The 19,080-nt window shown below is 42.7% G+C and overlaps 1 protein-coding gene across 1 annotated transcript in view; it reads right to left on the reverse strand.

Annotated features, from left to right (window-relative positions):
* LOC308364800 (zinc finger FYVE domain-containing protein 9-like) overlaps positions 1–19,080 on the reverse strand; it is a 102,075-nt gene that overhangs the window by 61,644 nt on the left and 21,351 nt on the right. The window contains exons 2-4 of the mRNA XM_080838043.1: positions 17,816–17,903; positions 1,035–2,287; positions 349–448 (exon numbers count right to left, since the gene is read on the reverse strand). Coding sequence (XP_080694169.1) covers positions 349–448; positions 1,035–2,287; positions 17,816–17,885 — 1,423 coding nt within the window. The 5' untranslated portion in view covers positions 17,886–17,903. The remainder of the gene's footprint in view (positions 1–348; positions 449–1,034; positions 2,288–17,815; positions 17,904–19,080) is intronic.

Consider the following 19,080-nt stretch of genomic DNA (forward strand, 5'->3'; position numbering starts at 1 on the left):
TCAGGCTTGGCTAGTGGAAGGGCGTTACGTAATTAGGGTACCAAAAAAGGTAACTGTATTCCAGTACAGTTACAGAAAAAAATATGTATTACGGATACTTTTAGAGTAGAACACTATTTTGTCCTTAAAACTTAAAGTGGGAAGAACTTTTAAAGAAGCATTCAATATAAAAACAAGCAATTGCCGCAATCCCCCGATTTGTGAACCACTGCTTTAACAGAATGAATAATTCTGAAGCTTTTGAGACTAGTGCAGGATCCAAAAAAAGTGATTTTAAATATATATTTACTACAGCAGGACCTTTAAACACAATGAACAATATGCTTCATGTCTACCCATCCAACTTACAATTCATCAAAGTAGAGTGACAGGTGACACAAACTCTTGCCTCCTTCCTGTCCATGTACATCAGTTTGCTTTTCAGACTGCAGCAAGCTGCACAGAACACCTGAAATGACACACCAACACAAGTACTATTATGGCATGTTAACTTGAAGTGCACAAGCAACAATACCTGCAAGCTGTTAAGTAGAAATGTCCTTGATATCATGACCACATCTTTGGTCTTTGGAGCTGTACCAATATTTTTTAAACATGCAGTAGTGCAGCCTTTGCTGAAAATGCCTTACCTAAATCCTGATTCTCCCTCTAATTTTAGACTTTGGACTAGATTTTTATCAAAGATATTAGAGATAGCTGTTTTTAATAACAACAATAGGATCCTTGAAACTTACAAGTTTGGGTTTTGTGCGATGCATAGTACTGAGTCTGCACTCTTGAAAGTTACAAATGATCTGCTACTCACCGCTGACTCAAGGGACTGCTGAATATGAGTCTTTAGATTTGACTGCTGCCTTTAATACAGTGGACCTAGACCATAAACCAACTAACCCTACCCCTAACCCCTGGGCTCTGTAAAGCGCCTTGAGACAATTTGTATACTTTGACGCTATATACAGTACATTGAACTTAATTAAATTGAATACAATTAAAGAAATAAATGATGGTGTTAAAAGGAAAGTGCAGCAGCGTACCTTTCCACAGGCCCGACAGTGGTGCCTCCGTTTGGTGAAGGTGAACTTGATCTCACACTTCATACAGATTGGTGCCTTTGAATCAGGCACCCATACTGGTGCCACTTCTCCAAGGGGCTTCTTAAATAGTGCCTCCTGCTGTCCAGTTTTGAGCTCATTGTCTGGGCTCTCAAATGGCCCAAAAAGTCTGGGAGAGGGCTTGCTGTTTTCATCATTCAGTCTGACAACCCCAAAGTTACACAGGCCTTCTAATCCATGAAATAAAGGTGGCTCAGCCACACTTCTGGCTTGGTTTTGACCATCAAGGTGCCCTGTTTTCTCAGAAGCCCTAAACTCATTCTGAGCCTGTCCTAATATCGACGGAAGCTTTAGGCTGACTGGCTGTTTGGGCCTTGCACCTCCATTATTAAGCTTCTTTTCTACTTCGGTGGTCTCTTCCGGTCTACTCTCCTCCACCTCCTTCTCCTCCATCACAGAGTCCTCCTTAGAGGGACCCAGGGACTGGATAGATAATGTCATTTGTCTGTATTTGCAGCAGTCAGGCGACAGTCTTGCTGTTATTGAGAGAGACTCATTAACATACTGACGATTTTCTTCCATTGTCTCTTTTTCTTTATTTTCCTTTTGTCTTAGAGTATCAGAGTACATCCTATTCTCTGCCATCACCTTGTTTTCAGGTCCAAAACCATCTTCAGTGCTCTCAGATTCTGTGGTTCTCCTGTCATAGTCATCCAATAATGTGGAGTCCTGGATGAAAGACTGCCCTAAGCCACAACACTCACCACTACTGACCATTCCACATGTTACAGATGTCATGACTGTGGATGAAGCCTCATTCCTTATTGCTAGCATGCCCCACTTCTCATGTCCCAAATTGTGTAAGAAAGATCCTTCTCCTCTGTTAACTGATGGACTGTCAGATAGAGTGCTGGTGACCTGGCCATGGGCAAAAATCTTCTCAGAGACACCAGGATTTTCATTGTTGACCCCCTCCTGCTGTCTGTTGGCCACCAGTTTGCCAATGGTGGGCTGAGGTAATATGGGACTGTGGATATTCAACAGATTATCCTCACTCCAGACCTCAGACTGCAATACTGGAGACACAGGAGACTGCTTCCTGAAGGGCCCATAAACCAAGGAAGCAGAAGAATCTGTTGGTTTTAAGATGAAAGGGCTGCCTACAGAAAAATTAGGTGGAGGGGCCACGACCTGGGTCCATCTGGAGTCAGAGAGTGTGGAGCTGTCCGTCTTATCTGTGACAGCAACAGAAAACTCAGGGTAAATCACAAACACAATAAAATAGGGAAAACTCAACTGTGATACAAAGCTTGGTGTCTGAACTGGGGCATGCTTATGTATTCAGCAGTACATTGCTTAAGGGGGTGTTTCCATAAATGTGTAATTAGATTACTAAAACCTTCTTCTTACATTTACTGTGTATTTACTATATTCCTGAAGGAAATACCAGTGCTTGCAAAGTAAAATGATGCAAGTGATCAAGATGATGTTTCTACCTGGGAAAATAATATACAGTATTTACATATACTACATCTGGTAGCAGGAGCATGAGCAGTATCACCAGGGCTATCTGGTGATCCTGGTCCTACCGTAACTAGGGGTGGGAATTGGCAAAAAGTTGACGATTCGATAGTATCGCGATATTTGGGCCACGATTCAATATTATTGCGATTCTTAACATATTGCGATACAGCAAGTATTGCGATTCGATTCTGCGATATATTGCGATTCATGTCCCCAATATTATTCAGAAGGCATTACAAAAAAAGAGGAAAATAAGACTGCTCAACTCACTTCAAATGTCACATTTAATTCTGTGTACAACATTATCTTCTACACATTAAAAACAAGTGCCAAAACTTGTTAAAAAAAATTTGCGGGAGCTTTTCCAAAAAGTTGCTGTGTTTTTAGGTGTTTGCACCGCGGATGTGCAGTCAGGGGAGGCAGAGCATGAAAAATAAAAATATATATGATAAAATAAATTAATATTTCTCAACGTATCTGTGCTATAAATGTAATTTATGCATGATTCCAATCATTTTGAGCATTTTATATAATCAAATCATTGAATTTGAGCATGTCCTGTTCAAACAGACAGGAGACAGCGAGAAGATGAGGCAGCGGCGAGCTGAGCCTCATCTCAGGTTGCGCAATCCCTGACAAACTGGGTTGAGCGCATGCGTAGAACCTATTTAGTCTTGCTGATCTCACATTAACAATCTGCCGGAGCTAAAAGTTACGCTTCAAACGAAGCTAGAAGTTATGCTTCTCACCCTCATTCGCTAACATTCCATTGATGTAAAAGGACCACCAGTAAAACTGAATAAAATGGTATGAATGTCTCATTCTTCACATATAAAGAAAAAAAACAGCCTGTGTCACTATGATCTGTCTCGTCACCTGACGGCCTGACTGCATTTCTGCCGTTCTCATTCTGTTTTGCTATCCTTTTTATCCGTATAGGGACCGCTAACTCCAAATGGTACCTTGTGAGATGGGCTCTAAAGTTTGTCGTATTCCAACGGTACTTAATTTTCATTTGCCATTATTTGCAGATGTCATACAGTATGTCAGGGTCTTTACTTTTGGCTTTTGTTGAAAACCGGAATTTACCAACACTTTCGATTTGAAAGAAGACGGAGCGTCGTATACAACCGCTTTTAATGGTGACGCCATTTTCCTTTTGAATTTGCTGTTGAATGCACGACAACAAAGCACCGCAACAAGAGCCACCTTGTGGATGTATTATGCAAATGTAATATTATCAGAGTGAACTCCGAGAAAAACAATTAAGAAAACCCAAAAGTAAAACACATAATTATGTAATTAAATATTGCAATACTTTGCACTACTGTATCGATCTAATTGCGTGCGTAAAATATTGCGATACTGAACAGAATCGATTTTTTCCCCCACCACTAACCGTAACCCTGGATCTACTTCTTGCAACAGATCTAGATGCGGTACAAAATGGATAAGATCTCACATGAGATAATTAAACAATTAAGAACATTAACACATTGTGAACAGTGATTTAGAGTGAAGTAAATGTCTGCTGACTAGGGCTGAACGAATTGGGAAAATAATCTAATTGCAAATTCCCGAATTACAAACATTTAATAAGTGTCAAAGGCTTTTTCAAGACCTCTGCAATCCGCCCTGGCATGCTGTCAATTCACTTTTTTTTTTTTTTTCGTCCACCCGCCTCTTGAGGATTGACCACAAGTTCTCAATGGGATTAAGGTCTTGGGAGTTTCCTGGCCAATGGACCCAAAATATCAATGTTTTGTTCCCCAAGCCACTTAGTTATCACTTTTGCTTTATGGCAAGGTTCTCCATCATGCTGGAAAAGGCATTGTTCATCACCAAAATGTTCCTACAGGTACTTGGCCTTCATTAACCTCTTCATGATCAATCCCCGCTCCAACACTGACTTCACCCAACAAACTGCACCCCCTATCACCTCCCCCCTCCCTCCTTACTCACCCCCCGGGACTGACGATCAGTGAAGAAGATGTGTGTCAGCTCTTTAAGAAACAGAAGATCAAGAAGGCTCTAGGCCCAGACAGTGTGTCACCCTACTGTCTGAAAGTCTGTGCTGACCAGCTGGCCCCCATCTTCACACTGATCTTCAACAGATCTCTGGAGCTTTGTGAAGTCCCCTCCTGTTTCAAACGCTCCACCATCATCCCGGTTCCCAAGAAACCCTCCATCACTGGTCTGAATGACTACAGGCCGGTCGCCCTGACGTCTGTGGTCATGAAGTCCTTCGAGGCTGGTGTTGTCCCACCTGAAGGTCATCACAGGCCCTCTCCGGGACCCTCTGCAGTTTGCCTACCAGGCTAATAGGTCAGTGGAAGACGCAGTAGACCTGGGACTGCACTACATCCTGCAAAATCTCGACTCCCCAGGGACGTATGCAAGGATGCTGTGGACTTCAGCTCGGCATTTAACACCATCATGCCAGAAGCCCTCCTCACCAAACTCACTGTGCTCGCCTCCACCTGACAGTGGATTACAAACTTCTTGACAGACAGGAAGCAGCAGGTGAGGCTGGCAGAAATTATATCCAGCACCCAGACAGTCAGCACTGGTGCCCCCCAGGGATGTGTGCTCTCCCCACTGCTCTTTTCTCTGTACACAAATGACTGCACATCAGGAGACCCGTCTGTTCAGCTCCTGAAATTTGCAGACTATACAACAATCATCGGCCTCATCCGAGGTGGAGATGAGTTTGCATACAGGAGGGAAGTTGAGCAGCTTGCCCTGTGGTGCAGTCGCTACAATCTGGAATTGAACTCACTCAAAACTGTGGAGATGATAGTGGACTTCAGAAGGAGCCCCCCATCACTGCCCCCCCCTCACCATACTGAACAGCACTGTGTCTGCTGTGGAATCCTTCAGGTTTCTGGGTTCCACAATCTCCCAGAAGTGGGAGTCTCACATAAAATCAGTCATCAAAAAGGCCCAGCAGAGGATGTACTTCCTGTGCCAGCTCAGGAAGTACAACCTGCCTCAGGAGCTGCTGATCCAGTTTTACACTGCAGTCATTGAATCTGTTCTCTGCTCATCCATCACTGTGTGGTTTGGATCGGCCACTAAACTGGACAGGAACAGACTACAACGGACAGTCAGGTCAGAAAAAAATCATCATTGTCATCCAGAGCCAGAAAACGGGCAGGGAAAATCATTGCAGACCCCTCACACCCTGGACATAATCTGTTCCAGCTCCTCCCCTCTGGCAGGCACTATAGATCTCTGCACACTAAAACCACCAGACACAGGAACAGTTTTTTTCCCCCTTTCCGTCACTCTAATGAACAGTTGACAAATTATTTTATTATTATATTATATTTATTTAATTTATCCTACACTGTTGTGTTATACTGTATATTTTCAGTTTAAGTACATTGAGAGCAACTAAACCCAGCACAAATTCCTTGTATATGAAAATGTACTTGGCCAATAAACATGTTCTGATTCTGTCAGGACTTTGGGTGGCGATTGCCATAATTTGGCACATTGGCGGCATCTGGTGGCCAAAGGACAAAAGAACGCTTGTTTTTGCACACATGTGCCTCTGTTGTGATTCTGTGTTCTCACCTGTTCCCCATTGTGTTCCCTCACCTGTTTCCCGTTATGTGCCCTCACCTGTTTCCCGTTATGTGCCCTCACCTGTTTCCCGCTATGTGCCCTCACCTGTTTCCCGTTGTGTGCCCTCACCTGTAACTAATTGTGTGCCCTCACCTGTGTCACATTGTATTGACTCACAATTAGCCAGGAATTAAATACCTGGTTAGTTTCCCTGGCCTTTATCGGGTCATTTTAGTGTTTCATGTCTGTCCAGCGCAAGTTTTAGGTTTGTTCCCTGTGCAGTTCTCAAACTGCTTTTGTACACGTTTGCTCTTAAGCTTCGCCTCTCGCTGCTAGGGTAGTTCCCTATGATAGCTACACAGTTAGTAGCTCTTTGATTTACTGCCTTTTGCATTGTATTACACCGTTGGTGTTTTTTGAGTTGAAGTCGTTTTGCAAAGTATCTCCTGTGTTTTGGACTGTAACCTGTTTTGCCAAATCCTCTGTTCTTTGGGAATCTCTTCCGTGTTTTGAGAAACTGCTGGTTGGAAGAGACCCTGTTGAAAAGCAATAAAGAAATAACCATAGAGGACATCATCCTGCCATTGGGTCCTCTTACTAGCTCACGTGGCTAAGCGCTGATTCCCCACATCCAGCAACTCCGGTTAAAACCCTGAGTAGCCTAAAGCCTGACAGATTCTGATTCTGATGATCAACCTTCTGATCATGAGCCTGAGGTGACTGTGGAGTTAGTTAGCATATTTAGGTGGCTTTGTCCCTTGCCCTACATCTCCTTTTGGACTTTCTACATTTTCCTTGGAGCCTCTTTTTTGTTGCTGCTGACACAGACTTCCCACTGAGGGTAAAAAAAAGTGCTTTTTTTCTCCTGATATCTGCAGAAAACATCAACTCTCACTTCCTTGGATCTGTATTCAACCTCTCCTCTCAACTACTTTCTCGTCCTGTCCTTACTCGTCATTATCTGTGTGGCTCTCAAACCTTCTGACTACGGGTGTCACAATACCAAAAATTCAGTAGTCGGTACCAATACCAGTAAAATAACACGATTCTCGATACCAATTTCGATACCACGGTAAAAAAAAAAAAAGGGATTTTCCAAGATTTCATGTACTTGAACTTGAAACATAAACTTCTTTATTAAAATATGTGAAAGAAGCAAAATGTCATAAGACATACAAAACATGTTCAATATAGCATATCACAACATAATAAAGTGCAATTAATGGTTAAAGTGCAACAACTAGTGACCCAAGACACATTCCAGACGTCCAGGCATCTTTTGAAAAGGTACTGTGCAAAAACAAAACCGTGGATATAACAGTGCAGCCATTCAGCTAACCCTTTTCGTGTGAAGACATTTTCGGGTAAAGACATACAAGTCTACCTGTGCAAGTCCACCGAAGCAAGGACACGAACAAGGTAAACCTTTCAAACCAATACAAAAATTTGTCTTTCTAGTCATGTGTCACAGCAGTATCTCTGTTGTCACTCGCTGTCACAAGAGATCCCAGCGCACAAGAAGGCAGCGCAACCTGGGTAACCTCCGCTCATTTCAACAAACCTCATCTGCTGTAACCTCCTTCTCTGTTGGCCTGTGGAACTGCCAGTCTGCAGGCAACAAAGCCAACTTCATTTCAGGTTATGCCAATCACCTCTCACTAGGGCTCTTAGCTCTCACTGAGACTTGGATCAAACCTGAAGACACTGCTGTCCCGGCAGCACTCTCCACTAACTACGCCTTCTCCCATACATCTCGGCCATCTGGTCGTGGAGGTGGGACGGGGCTGTTGATCTCGGAAAACTGGAAATTTACTCCACTGCTGTCTTCAAACAGGTATGCCTCGTTTGAATATCATGCAATTATGGTAACTGCTCCTGTTAAAACATATGTGATTGTTATCTACCGGCCACCAGGACAACTGGGCGATTTCGTCCATGAGCTGGACACCCTGCTGTCAGCCATCCCTGACCATGAGTGTCCAATACTCATCCTTGGCGACATGAACATCCACCTAGACAACCCCAACTCGGCTGACTTCCGGACCCTGGTCCACTCGTTCGACCTACAACAGGTACCCACTCCCCCAACTCACAAAGCAGGGAAAGAGCTCGACCTCATCCTTGCTCGGAACTGCACCACGGAAAACCTAACTGTAACCCCTCTCCATCTCTCAGACCACTTCTTCATTCGCTTTGATGTTCGACTCATTGAGCAACCCTCTGTCCCTCCTCCTATGGTCTCGTTCCGGCGCAACCTCCGCAAACTCTCCCCCACTCACTTTTCCTCCCTGGTTTCCTCTACTCTTTCACCTTTATCCACCTTCTCCTCACTAGGTGTCAATGACGCCACAGAATCTCTCTGCTCCACTCTAAGCTCATGCTTGGACAGTTTGTGTCCACTTTCTACCAGACCTGCGCGAGCTACCCAGTCTCATTCATGGCTGAGTGATACCCTCCGAACGCAGCGCTCCAATCTCAGAGCGGCTGAGAGAAAGTGGCACAAATCTGCAGCACAGGACGATCTTGCAAGCTACCAGACACTGCTGGCCTCCTTCTCAACCAGCATCACTGCTGCTAAGAAAACTTTTTTCAATGACAAAATCAACAGTGCAACTGATGCTCGGAAACTATTTTCCACCTTCAAAACTCTGCTCTACCCTCCTCCTCCTCCCCCAGCTACTAACCTCACAGCCGATAACTTTGCTTCCTTCTTCACAGAGAAAGTGGCAGCCATTGGGAAACAATTCGACCAACTGTCTTCCCCCCCTAAGGGCGCTACCATCAATAACTCATCTTTTCCCTCCTTCACCCCCCTCACTGAGAGTGAGGTCTCCAAAATCCTAGCAGGTAGCCGTCCAACTACATGCCCGCTGGACCCTATCCCATCCAACATCCTTCAAGCCATTTCCCCTGCCGTCCTACCGGCAATAACACAGGTGATTAATGCCTCTTTTAATTCTGCAACATTTCCTTCTTCATTCAAGGTGGCTCGGGTGACGCCGCTGCTCAAAAAGCCGTCTCTCGATCCCACTCAGGTGGAAAACTACCGACCGGTCTCACTTCTCACTCTCCTATCTAAAACACTTGAGAGGGCAGCCTCCAAACAGGTCACAGAGTTCCTGTCAACAAACAATCTCCTCGATCCAAACCAGTCTGGATTCAAAAGCGGTCACTCCACCGAAACAGCCCTGCTATCTGTGACAGAGGCTTTAAAAACAGCTAGAGCAGCAGCTCAATCCTCAGTTCTTGTCCTGCTTGACCTATCAGCTGCGTTTGATACAGTCAACCACCGCATTCTTCTGTCCATACTATCAAGTATGGGCATCTCAGGCAAGGCGCACTCCTGGTTTGAATCGTACCTCTCTGGGCGCTCATTCAAGGTGTCATGGCAAGGTCATCTATCTGTACCCCACCACCTCACCACTGGGGTCTGTAATGGGACCACTTCTCTTTGCCATCTACACCACCTCGCTGGGCCCCATCATCCGCTCGCATGGTTTTTCCTACCACTGTTATGCCGATGATACTCAACTGGTTCTGTCCTTCCCTCCTGAGGACAACACTGTTTCGGCACGGATCTCAGACTGTCTTGCTGATATATCCACATGGATGAAAAACCACCACCTTCAGCTGAACCTGGCCAAAACAGAACTGATGGTCTTCCCAGCCAAACAGTTCATCCACCACAACATCAACATCAAGACTGACTCTTTATCTCTGGCTCCATCCAAAACAGCAAGAAACCTCGGGGTCATTATTGACGACCAACTAACCTTCACAGCCCACATTGCCTCTGTCGCGAGGTCATGCCGCTTTGCGCTTTACAACATCCGCAAAATCAGGCCGTACCTAACCCAGTATGCCACCCAGCTCCTGGTGCAAACCTTGGTGGGTTCCCGCCTCGACTACTGCAACGCCCTCCTAACGGGCCTGCCGGCATGCGTGGTAAAACCACTACAGATGATCCAGAACGCAGCGGCGCGCCTGGTGTTCAACCAACCAAAGAGGGCACATGTCACCCCGCTACTCACTGAGCTCCACTGGCTGCCAGTAGCTGCTCGCATCAAATTCAAGTCACTTATGCTTGCCTACAAAGTGCTTACTGGGTCTGCTCCCACCTACCTAAATGCTCTTGTAAGGGCAAATGTCACACCCAGGACGCTGCGCTCATCCAGTGAGCGTCGTCTGGCACTGCCCCCAGTGCAAGCAAGGCAATCCAGACTATTCTCAGTTGTACTTCCACGTTGGTGGAACGACCTGCCTAGCACTACCAGAGCAGGAGCGTCCCTCCCTACCTTTAAGAAACTCTTGAAGACCCAACTCTTCAAAGAGCACCTCTCTTCCTAAACTGGCACCATGGCTCAACCTGCACTTAAGCAGCAACAGGCCCGCACTTCTTTTTTTATTCTTTCTATGTCGTTTTATAAGCAATATTTATGGTTACACCAGGTTTTTTAATGCTCTTAGCTTGATTGTTCTCCCTTGTACGTCGCTTTGGACAAAAGCGTCTGCTAAATGACTAAATGTAAATGTAAATGTAAGATGAACATGAGTTTTGAGCTTCTTAAAGGACGTATTTAATACAAAATAAATCGAAATGTTCAGTGTGGTCGTGGCGAAATTCCAGCTGTCACTCGCAAATCGTCTTATACATCGGCTACATTGAGTCTATGGCATCGAGAAAAAAAAAAATTGGGTAATCGTGTTTTGTCAAACCAATTGCATATTTATGTTGAACTATATTAAACTAGGACATTTTGTGAATTTCCCTAGTTTGGTCATGATACTTACAATACATGCTCTCTTTCTCTCTCTATCTAATTCTAACCAAGGTAGGCTATAGGCCAACGTTAAAACTACAGCATAGCTTACCTAAACTACGTACATAACATTAGCCATTGTAACACACGTGCCCATCATTTTAAACATCATGTAACGTGTATTTCAGTATGACAGATTTAAAAAAAACTGCATTATTTGGATGTTGTTAATATGAATCAGAACTATCATTGAGTTCTTTAAACAAATACAGATGACAGTACTTTAAATTTAGCAAAGCACCTGAAAAGACAATCTCCCTTGGTCTGAAGAACACGGTAGCATCGTTTGCATAATGTTCAAAAGTAGGGTGACTAGACGTCCTGTTTTACCCGAACATGTCCTCTTTTTGAGACCTTAAAAATGCGTCCAGCAGGGATTCCAAAAGCGTCCGGGATTTAGCCTCGTCGGATATTTGGATTTAGCCTCGTCGGATATTTGTGTTTCTCTGGGTGTTTCACAAACTAATATTACGTCTCTCGGAAAGGGTATCTCTGTTACATTCCACCTTTATACGCATCCTCTCATTGGTCGACCGCCTTCCCAGTGTTGCCAGATAGTATAATTATCCTCCAAAATGAGCCTATGATTCGATACGCCATTTCCAGTCTGGCAACACTTCACACCTGGCCGCCTTCACTAGTTTCATCGTTTACAATAGTAAATGGCAGACCTGCGTGTAAAAAACATGACAAAACTTTGACTGGAACACCGAAGCGTATACTGCCCCCGTCAGTTCCAGAAGAAGCGCAGCACCGATTCTAACAGCTGGCACCGGCGCTCACGGTACCTACGGTGCTTAAAAAAAATGGGTATCGTCGGTGTTTTGTTATTTTAGTACCGAAAGGTACCGTAAGTATCGGTTCTCGTGACATCCCTACTTCTGACTGGATTATAAACTAAATGAAACGTAGTAGGAATGTATTACTTGCGGTGTACTCCAATGCTGAAGGAATGTGCTACTATAGAAGTAGTCTATTTCATTTAAATGTATTTATGTAGGCCTTATCTATGTCCACTGGTGTGACGACATTTTCCACCAATGTGACGCTTATTTCATGTCACACTACAGTACTGTCACACTAGTGGACATTTTCAGTTACATGGTCAGTTTTCGGCCTAGCTGTATGCCAGAGAGTCTTCAATCCAACGTTACAGTTTAAGGTTTCCATTATAAATGTATGAAAATTTTCATATCAACACTATAATCACGTCACACCAAAGGATTACGTAATTGGTCCAACTTCTAACAGTGCACACAAATGGCAATATTCTGTTTGATATCTGAGCCTATCTCTGGCCTCATTAATGTTTAATAATATAATATGAATAATAATAATACATTATTGTCTGCCTAATTGATGAGAGATCAAACCACCTTGAGAGATCAAACCAGTGACATCAAACTCAAAGACTGAAACTAATACCCCTTTTCCACCAAAGCTGGCTCTAGGCTGGTTCTGGGCTGGTGCTTATGCGGTTCGGTGCTGGTTCTTATCTTGGAACCGGCTTGCTTTTCCACCGACTGAGAGCCAGAGTAGGGCTAGCTACGTCTTTAAATCACGTCATATGCCTCCGTTGTCCTAACTGAAAATTTTCGAATGTTTTGACATGTTACTAGCTATTCACGAGTGGTTTTCTTCCAGGGAGAAGGCAAACAAATGTCTATAAAACTTCTATTATGTTTCATTTTTTAATACCATGCAGTACCATACAAGCTTAAGTTAATGTTCTGTTTACTTGGCAATGGGTTTTCTATATTTCCCCACGTAGATCAAACGACTGACAATGCAATTAATGACGGGAGTTGACTAGCTACTACTGATATGCTTACTAGTTGCCATAACTGTAGCAAACCTCACGGCAGCTAGCTAGCAACCTGCTACATGAACTTGCTTGGTCAAGAGCAATTTTGTTAATGTTTTCGAGTGGCACGTCTTCTTCAGTACAAACAATACAAAATCGGCACTACATTACGGGGTCAGTTAATGATACAACTACGGGTTTTCTATATTTCCTCAAGTAGATCAAACGAACAGGCAATGCAGCTCATGATGGTTGACTAGCATAACAACTGTAGCAGTACCTCAAGGCAGCTAGTGCTAACTGCTACACAAACTTGCTAGGTCAACAGCTAATTTTAAGTGTGATAACATACACAAAAAAACAAGTCCGATTGAAAGAGTTAATGTATACAAGGCAGACAAACCAAAACATTTTGATGAATGAAAGCTTTCTTTATTATTTTTAATTTGTTAATTGGTCTGTTGTCCTTGGATTTTTCATTTACGTTTTCACTCAGTTGACGGTGGGGGAAAAATGTTGGGGTGGGGGAAAAATGTTTCTGTTGGGGTAGCTCCGCCCATAACCTAGGGACGAACCCCGACGTCACCGGTTCTTGTTTCTGGTCCACCTAAAAGTTGGTGCTGAGTTGGAACCTGTTTTTTGGAACCGGAGCCAGTTATTTTTCGGTGGAAAACCAAAGAGCCCAGAACCAGCCCGGAACCAGCCCAGAACCAGCCCAGAACCAGCTTTGGTGGAAAAGGGGTATACGTGACTGTTGGTAGACCAGGAATACGTCCACTGTGTTTGACTTTAATCAGTAACTTGAGTATGGTTTAATCAACAATAGGGATGCAAATGATTAATCGACTTTAGATTAATTGTCGATTAAGAGGTTGCTCGATCAAAATGTATTAATCACGATTAATCGCTAGAGGGCGCTAGTGCGAGAGACCGGTTGAAAACAAATGTTCTCTGTGTAATGCGGTATTGAAATACAATAGTTCCACTAGCTCACTCAGTTATCATTTGAACACCGTGCATGCTGCTGTCCTGCATGGCACCACCAGTTCACCTGGTCAACCTAAAAATCACAGCTACACTGTATTATACCTTCTCTCGCTTACTGCCGCGAGTTCTGGCTTATAGTCTTAAAACTCAGGTTAGCTAATAGCTCGTTAGCGGGCTAGCTCACTGAGACTTCATAGAGTTAGCTACCTAGCTTGTTAGCGGGCTAGCTCACCTTGCTATGAATGTGAATATCTCTGTCTACTACCGCGCTAACGTGTGCCCGCGAGTTTGGCTCACGAGAGTTAGTAAGTAGGTAAGTAAGAGTTGAGTTGGCTATTTAGCTTGATAGCGGACTAGCTCACTCAGGCTTAATGATTAGATACCTAGCTCGTTAGCGGGCTAGCTTACCTTTGCCTGATGGCTTGTCATTAAGAATGTAACTACTCTATCCCTCACTACCGTGAGCGCGAGTTAAACTTCAGAGAGTTGTGTTGGCTATTTAGCTTGTAATAGCCTAGATGCAGTTTCTTCATAATCTATAGGCTCAATAATATTCTGTTTGGCTCTATTTAATTTCTTCTATTCTTTTTTGTTTTTATGTCTGTTTCAAATGCAAGAACTGAGCCAGTCCATAATTTATTTCTTTTTTTTTTAATTAATTAATGGATTTTGTTATACCATAAAAAAAACTTTTCTGCTTTCTTTTCCTAATGCATAATTACTTGAGGAATGTATAATAGAATAGAATAGAATAGAATTATCATAATTTATTATACGGATCTTCAGAATGTTCCAAAAAGTACCGTTGATTTGAATGGGCCATCCCTACGTCATACCCATACATTAATTCCAGCTAACAGACCTCTGCGAAAGATAATCACCGCTGTCATTGGCAACGGGTTTTGTACTTCTAATTCACATCTTTCATATCATTCCGCCAGAAGTCCAGTCATTTTAACGCATCAGTAGAGAGTCATTTGAAGTCAGCAAGTAATGGGTTGCTATGCAACACCTGAAACTTCAAAGTTCTATTTGCTTGAAGAACTATTTATTTCTAAACGGGACACATGAAACGGCACCTAAATCATTAAAAAGAGGTATGTTGGAGGAATGTCTTCTATCGTTTTTGGCAAGTACCCGTATAATAAGCGGGATAATGTATTGTCCGTCGGTCATTCTCCAAAAATAATTCCCTTCAGGACGAAACAACACCCTCCGCTGCTCGTCGGGGTGTTGTTCGCCCCGTCAGGAATTATTTTTGTAGAATGACCTCCGGACAATACATTATCCCTTACGTAATGTAATATAATAATAATAGGGCCTATTTTTAAAGGCCCTATTGAAGCACTGAAACTCAGGTGAAAAACGCCGCTTATCAATTAATCGAAAGTCGATCGATAAGATTATCAACTAATGATTAATGAATGAATCGATAATTTGCATCCCTAATCAACAACCTTTGTTATCAGTCAGCCTCTTATCCAATCAAACTGTAACTGTAGTCTGATGTCCCCTTATGTACGCCCCTATAGTGTTCTATAATGGTGCGGCTCCTTTAATGTATAATGGAGCAACATGTAAGCTACAGGGTGGGTGTGGTAGAGCGAGAGAGAGAGAGAGAGAGAGAGAGAGAGAAAGAGAGAGAGAGAACGGTGATGCACGCGGATAGATCAGATGTAGCGACCGGAGCAAAGTTATGTTGCTGTAACGTTGAACTCAAAGGAGATAAGCCTGGAGTTTAGAATATAGAACACATATCGAGGCCCTGAAGAAGTAAACAAAAGTCTCCCCGGTAATCTCCAACTACGACTAGCAGGAAAGTTTAACAACAGGCTTCTTATTACAATACAACATAATAGTTAATAGAACAATTAATACAGTATTTTTTTATTTGGGTGTGGAAGTTTAGTGCATTGGGGTTGTATGATCGTTATTGTCTACAGAGGAAGGTAATGCAACAGGAAAATCTCCTTCATCGCGTCCATACGCGCCCCACCTGTCGCGTCTCTGCACCCCACCATTGGGGCACGCCCCACACTTTGAGGAACACTGGTTTAAGGCAAGATAGGTTTGAAAACAATACTAAATGTAGCGTATCAACATTTATAACAGCACAGGGTTAAAAATAAGTTTCATTATTATACGGCTCCTCAGAATGTCCTAAAAAGTTCTGTTGATTTGAATAGGCAACCCTAATGTTCGGAGGTCTGATATTTCTTTATATTGACCGCTGCGAAAAATTAATGACCACTGTCATTGGCAACATGTTTTGTGCTTCTAATTCACATCTTTCATATAAGATGTGAAAAGTAGTCAAGTAGTCCGGTCATTTAACGTAATGGAAAGTCATTGTTACTTAAAGTCAGCAAGTTATGGGTTGCTAAGCAACACCTGAAACTTTAAAGTTCTATTTGCGTGAAAAACTATTTTTTCTTAGCGGAAATCACGAAACAGCAACACAATCATTAAAAATATATATTTTGTGATATTCCCAAGTCACATTTATTTGGTTATTTACAAATAAGACACTATGTATCTTCCCTAGCTAACCTCTCTCCCACTGCTTCTCATCTTGATGATCTAGAAACATTTCTTCGGAACCGTAAAAACATTTCATTTCTGCTTTTTATTCTCTACTACTCTCCTTTGACACATACGAGCTACCCAATATTGCCCGCAAATGGGAAAGCGACTTGGGTACTGAATTCATTGAGAATGATTGGAAAGAGGCAATAGATGTGATCAGATCAGCATCAACCTGTAATAGACAGGGAGACTCAGTATAAGATACTTCATAGGCTGCATATCACCCCAGTTATTTTGCATAAAATAGATCGCTCCATCTCTCCTCTCTGCAGTAAGTGCAAATCAGAACGGGGGACCTATTTTCATTGTTTCTGGGAGTGCAAGTTTATAGCTAGATTCTGGAAGCACGTTGCCAAAATAATCAGTGAGGTCCTTGAAGTCGAGATTAAGAGAGATCCAAGTGTCTTCCTTGTTGGTCTCCCCTCTAATCTCCCCTTTCAAAAGATACACACTCCTTGAGAAGCTCCTCTTAACCGCCCGAAAATGCATCTTACTTCACTGGATTAAAGAGTGCCCACCAACTATTACTTTATGGTACAGAGAGATCTTTAACATTCTTCCACATGAAAAATTGGTGGCTATTGTAAAAGGAAAGGAGGGTTTGTTTTTGAAAATCTGGTCCCCTTTCATAGACTACCTGCCAGAATCCCTCAGGTCCTTACTTATGAGAGGGGAGTTGGGTACTTTTTGGAGTCAGACCAGACCCCCCTCATAGCCCTGATAGACTTCATTATGTACTCGTATTTCATTACACCTTTGTGCATGTAGTGGACTGGAGACAGTACTTTGTAAACATTCTTAAATAATATTGTGGACAATTATTATTATTTATTTATTTATTTTTAACTCTTTTTTTTCTTTCCCCCTTTTATTTATTTATGTATTTTTTTTTCTTCCCTTCTGTGTTGTATGTGTTGATTTCTGTCTGATGTGGGTGGGGGGAGGGTGGGGATTGTTGTTGTGTGCTTTGTAATGTTTTCCCTTAATTGGTCTAAACCAATAAAAAGTATGTAAAAAAAAAATATATATATATATATACATTTTGGAGGAATTTCTTCTATAATTTTTGCAAGTAACCATATAATAAGTTGGATAATGTATAGTTCAGCAGTCATTATCGCTTCCGCTGCATGTCGGAATTCCGCTCATACCGTCGTGAGGGCTCATTTTTGTCTTAGGTTCCAGACTAATTAAAAACAAGTATTCTATGTGAGGTTTCAATTGTATTATTAAGCATTAGTTGGTGTTGGTGGACATGATATCAGTATGTTTTCATTACATTTTACATAAATAAAGCAAAGGAAATTATATTAAATTTTTTTATTATTTATTTATGTATTATTTTGTAAATGCACACTGGTTGAGTGTTTGTAATTAAAGTGAATAAGTGAATTGGAAAAGCCACCTATACGCCTTAAATTGGCCTTGGTCGTCATGAACACAGCACAAGGAAGATATGTCTGGTCCCTCACCTTTATTTTGCTCAAACTCATCCAGCACCTTGTCCAGATTCAAGGCTTCTGTGTGGAAATAATTCTCCATGGGTCACAAAAACTGCACCTGATAGGGACAAGGTCAATCAAAAGCAAGGAAGAGAAACATGAATTCTAAGAATGTTCTCAACGTACTACGATCTCTAAGCAGAAAACCTGTGTCCATTATGTTGTATCTTTTCGTATTATTATTCACCATCTTCAACTTTATCCAACACTCCTCTCTCCCCGCTGTATGCCTGCATAGTCACACACATTGGACAATTGGTCACCTGGCTGCCTCCGAGATGATGCATTTTGAGGACACAACACCGTATCATTTAAGGAAAGTACCATTAACTTACATTAACCACTGCAGTTATAGATTTATTTTGGGCTTTTTTGCCTTTGAAAAATAGTGCAGTGAAGAGTGGGACAGGAAATGAGAGGGAGATGAGGGGGGGAGTGGACAGGAGAAACGACAACGGGCCGGATTCAACCCCGTGTCCCCCATGGGCGTCAGCCCGTATGTAGTCGGGGCTACTGCTTGCGCCACAGTGACCCCAACCACTGCAGTTATGCACTAGTCCAAACACAATGGATTCTGCCTGTGGATTCAGTGGATTCTGCACCCGTCTCTATAGTTGCATGCTGGCCGGGTGTTTATATATGCAAATTCAGGTGTATGAGAACACGCTTTCAATTTAAGAATCCTCATTCTGGGCAGGACAGCTGAAACACTTCCGCTGTGTGAGGACCCATTTCCAGGCGTTCACGAATCCGGTGGAGATTTTTTTCTTATGTTTGTCTTTCGAAGTTCGGAAGAAGATATTTAAGAAGACACTTAAAGCCCTAATATTAGGGTTAGGATAAGCAGTTTAACCTTAAAATAACAGCTTAAAAATAATTGGGGCGCTACAATGACTTTTATTATGGAGAATCGCGTCCGTGCCATTGGGATAGCAGGGTCTATAGCGTTCTGTAGTTTTGCCTGCCGCAGCCCGCCGACCTGACTTGTTTACGACTAGTAAGTAGCTTATTTGCCGTCTTGCTTTGTCTTATGTTGCACTTGCTTGATGTTTGACAGTGCAGGGCTTGACACTAACTTTTTGGCTTAGGAGCACCAGCAAATATCTAGGCGCACCACTATAAAAAGTTGGCCAAACCAAGTAATACTACTATTGGTCAATGTTAACAACCTGGAATAACATGTTTGAACAGATTATAACCAAACAAGCAAGGAAATACCACCAGAATATAGCCAA

Source organism: Sprattus sprattus (genome assembly GCF_963457725.1).
Source record: "Sprattus sprattus genome assembly, chromosome: 4".
Classification (NCBI taxonomy): domain Eukaryota; kingdom Metazoa; phylum Chordata; class Actinopteri; order Clupeiformes; family Clupeidae; genus Sprattus; species Sprattus sprattus.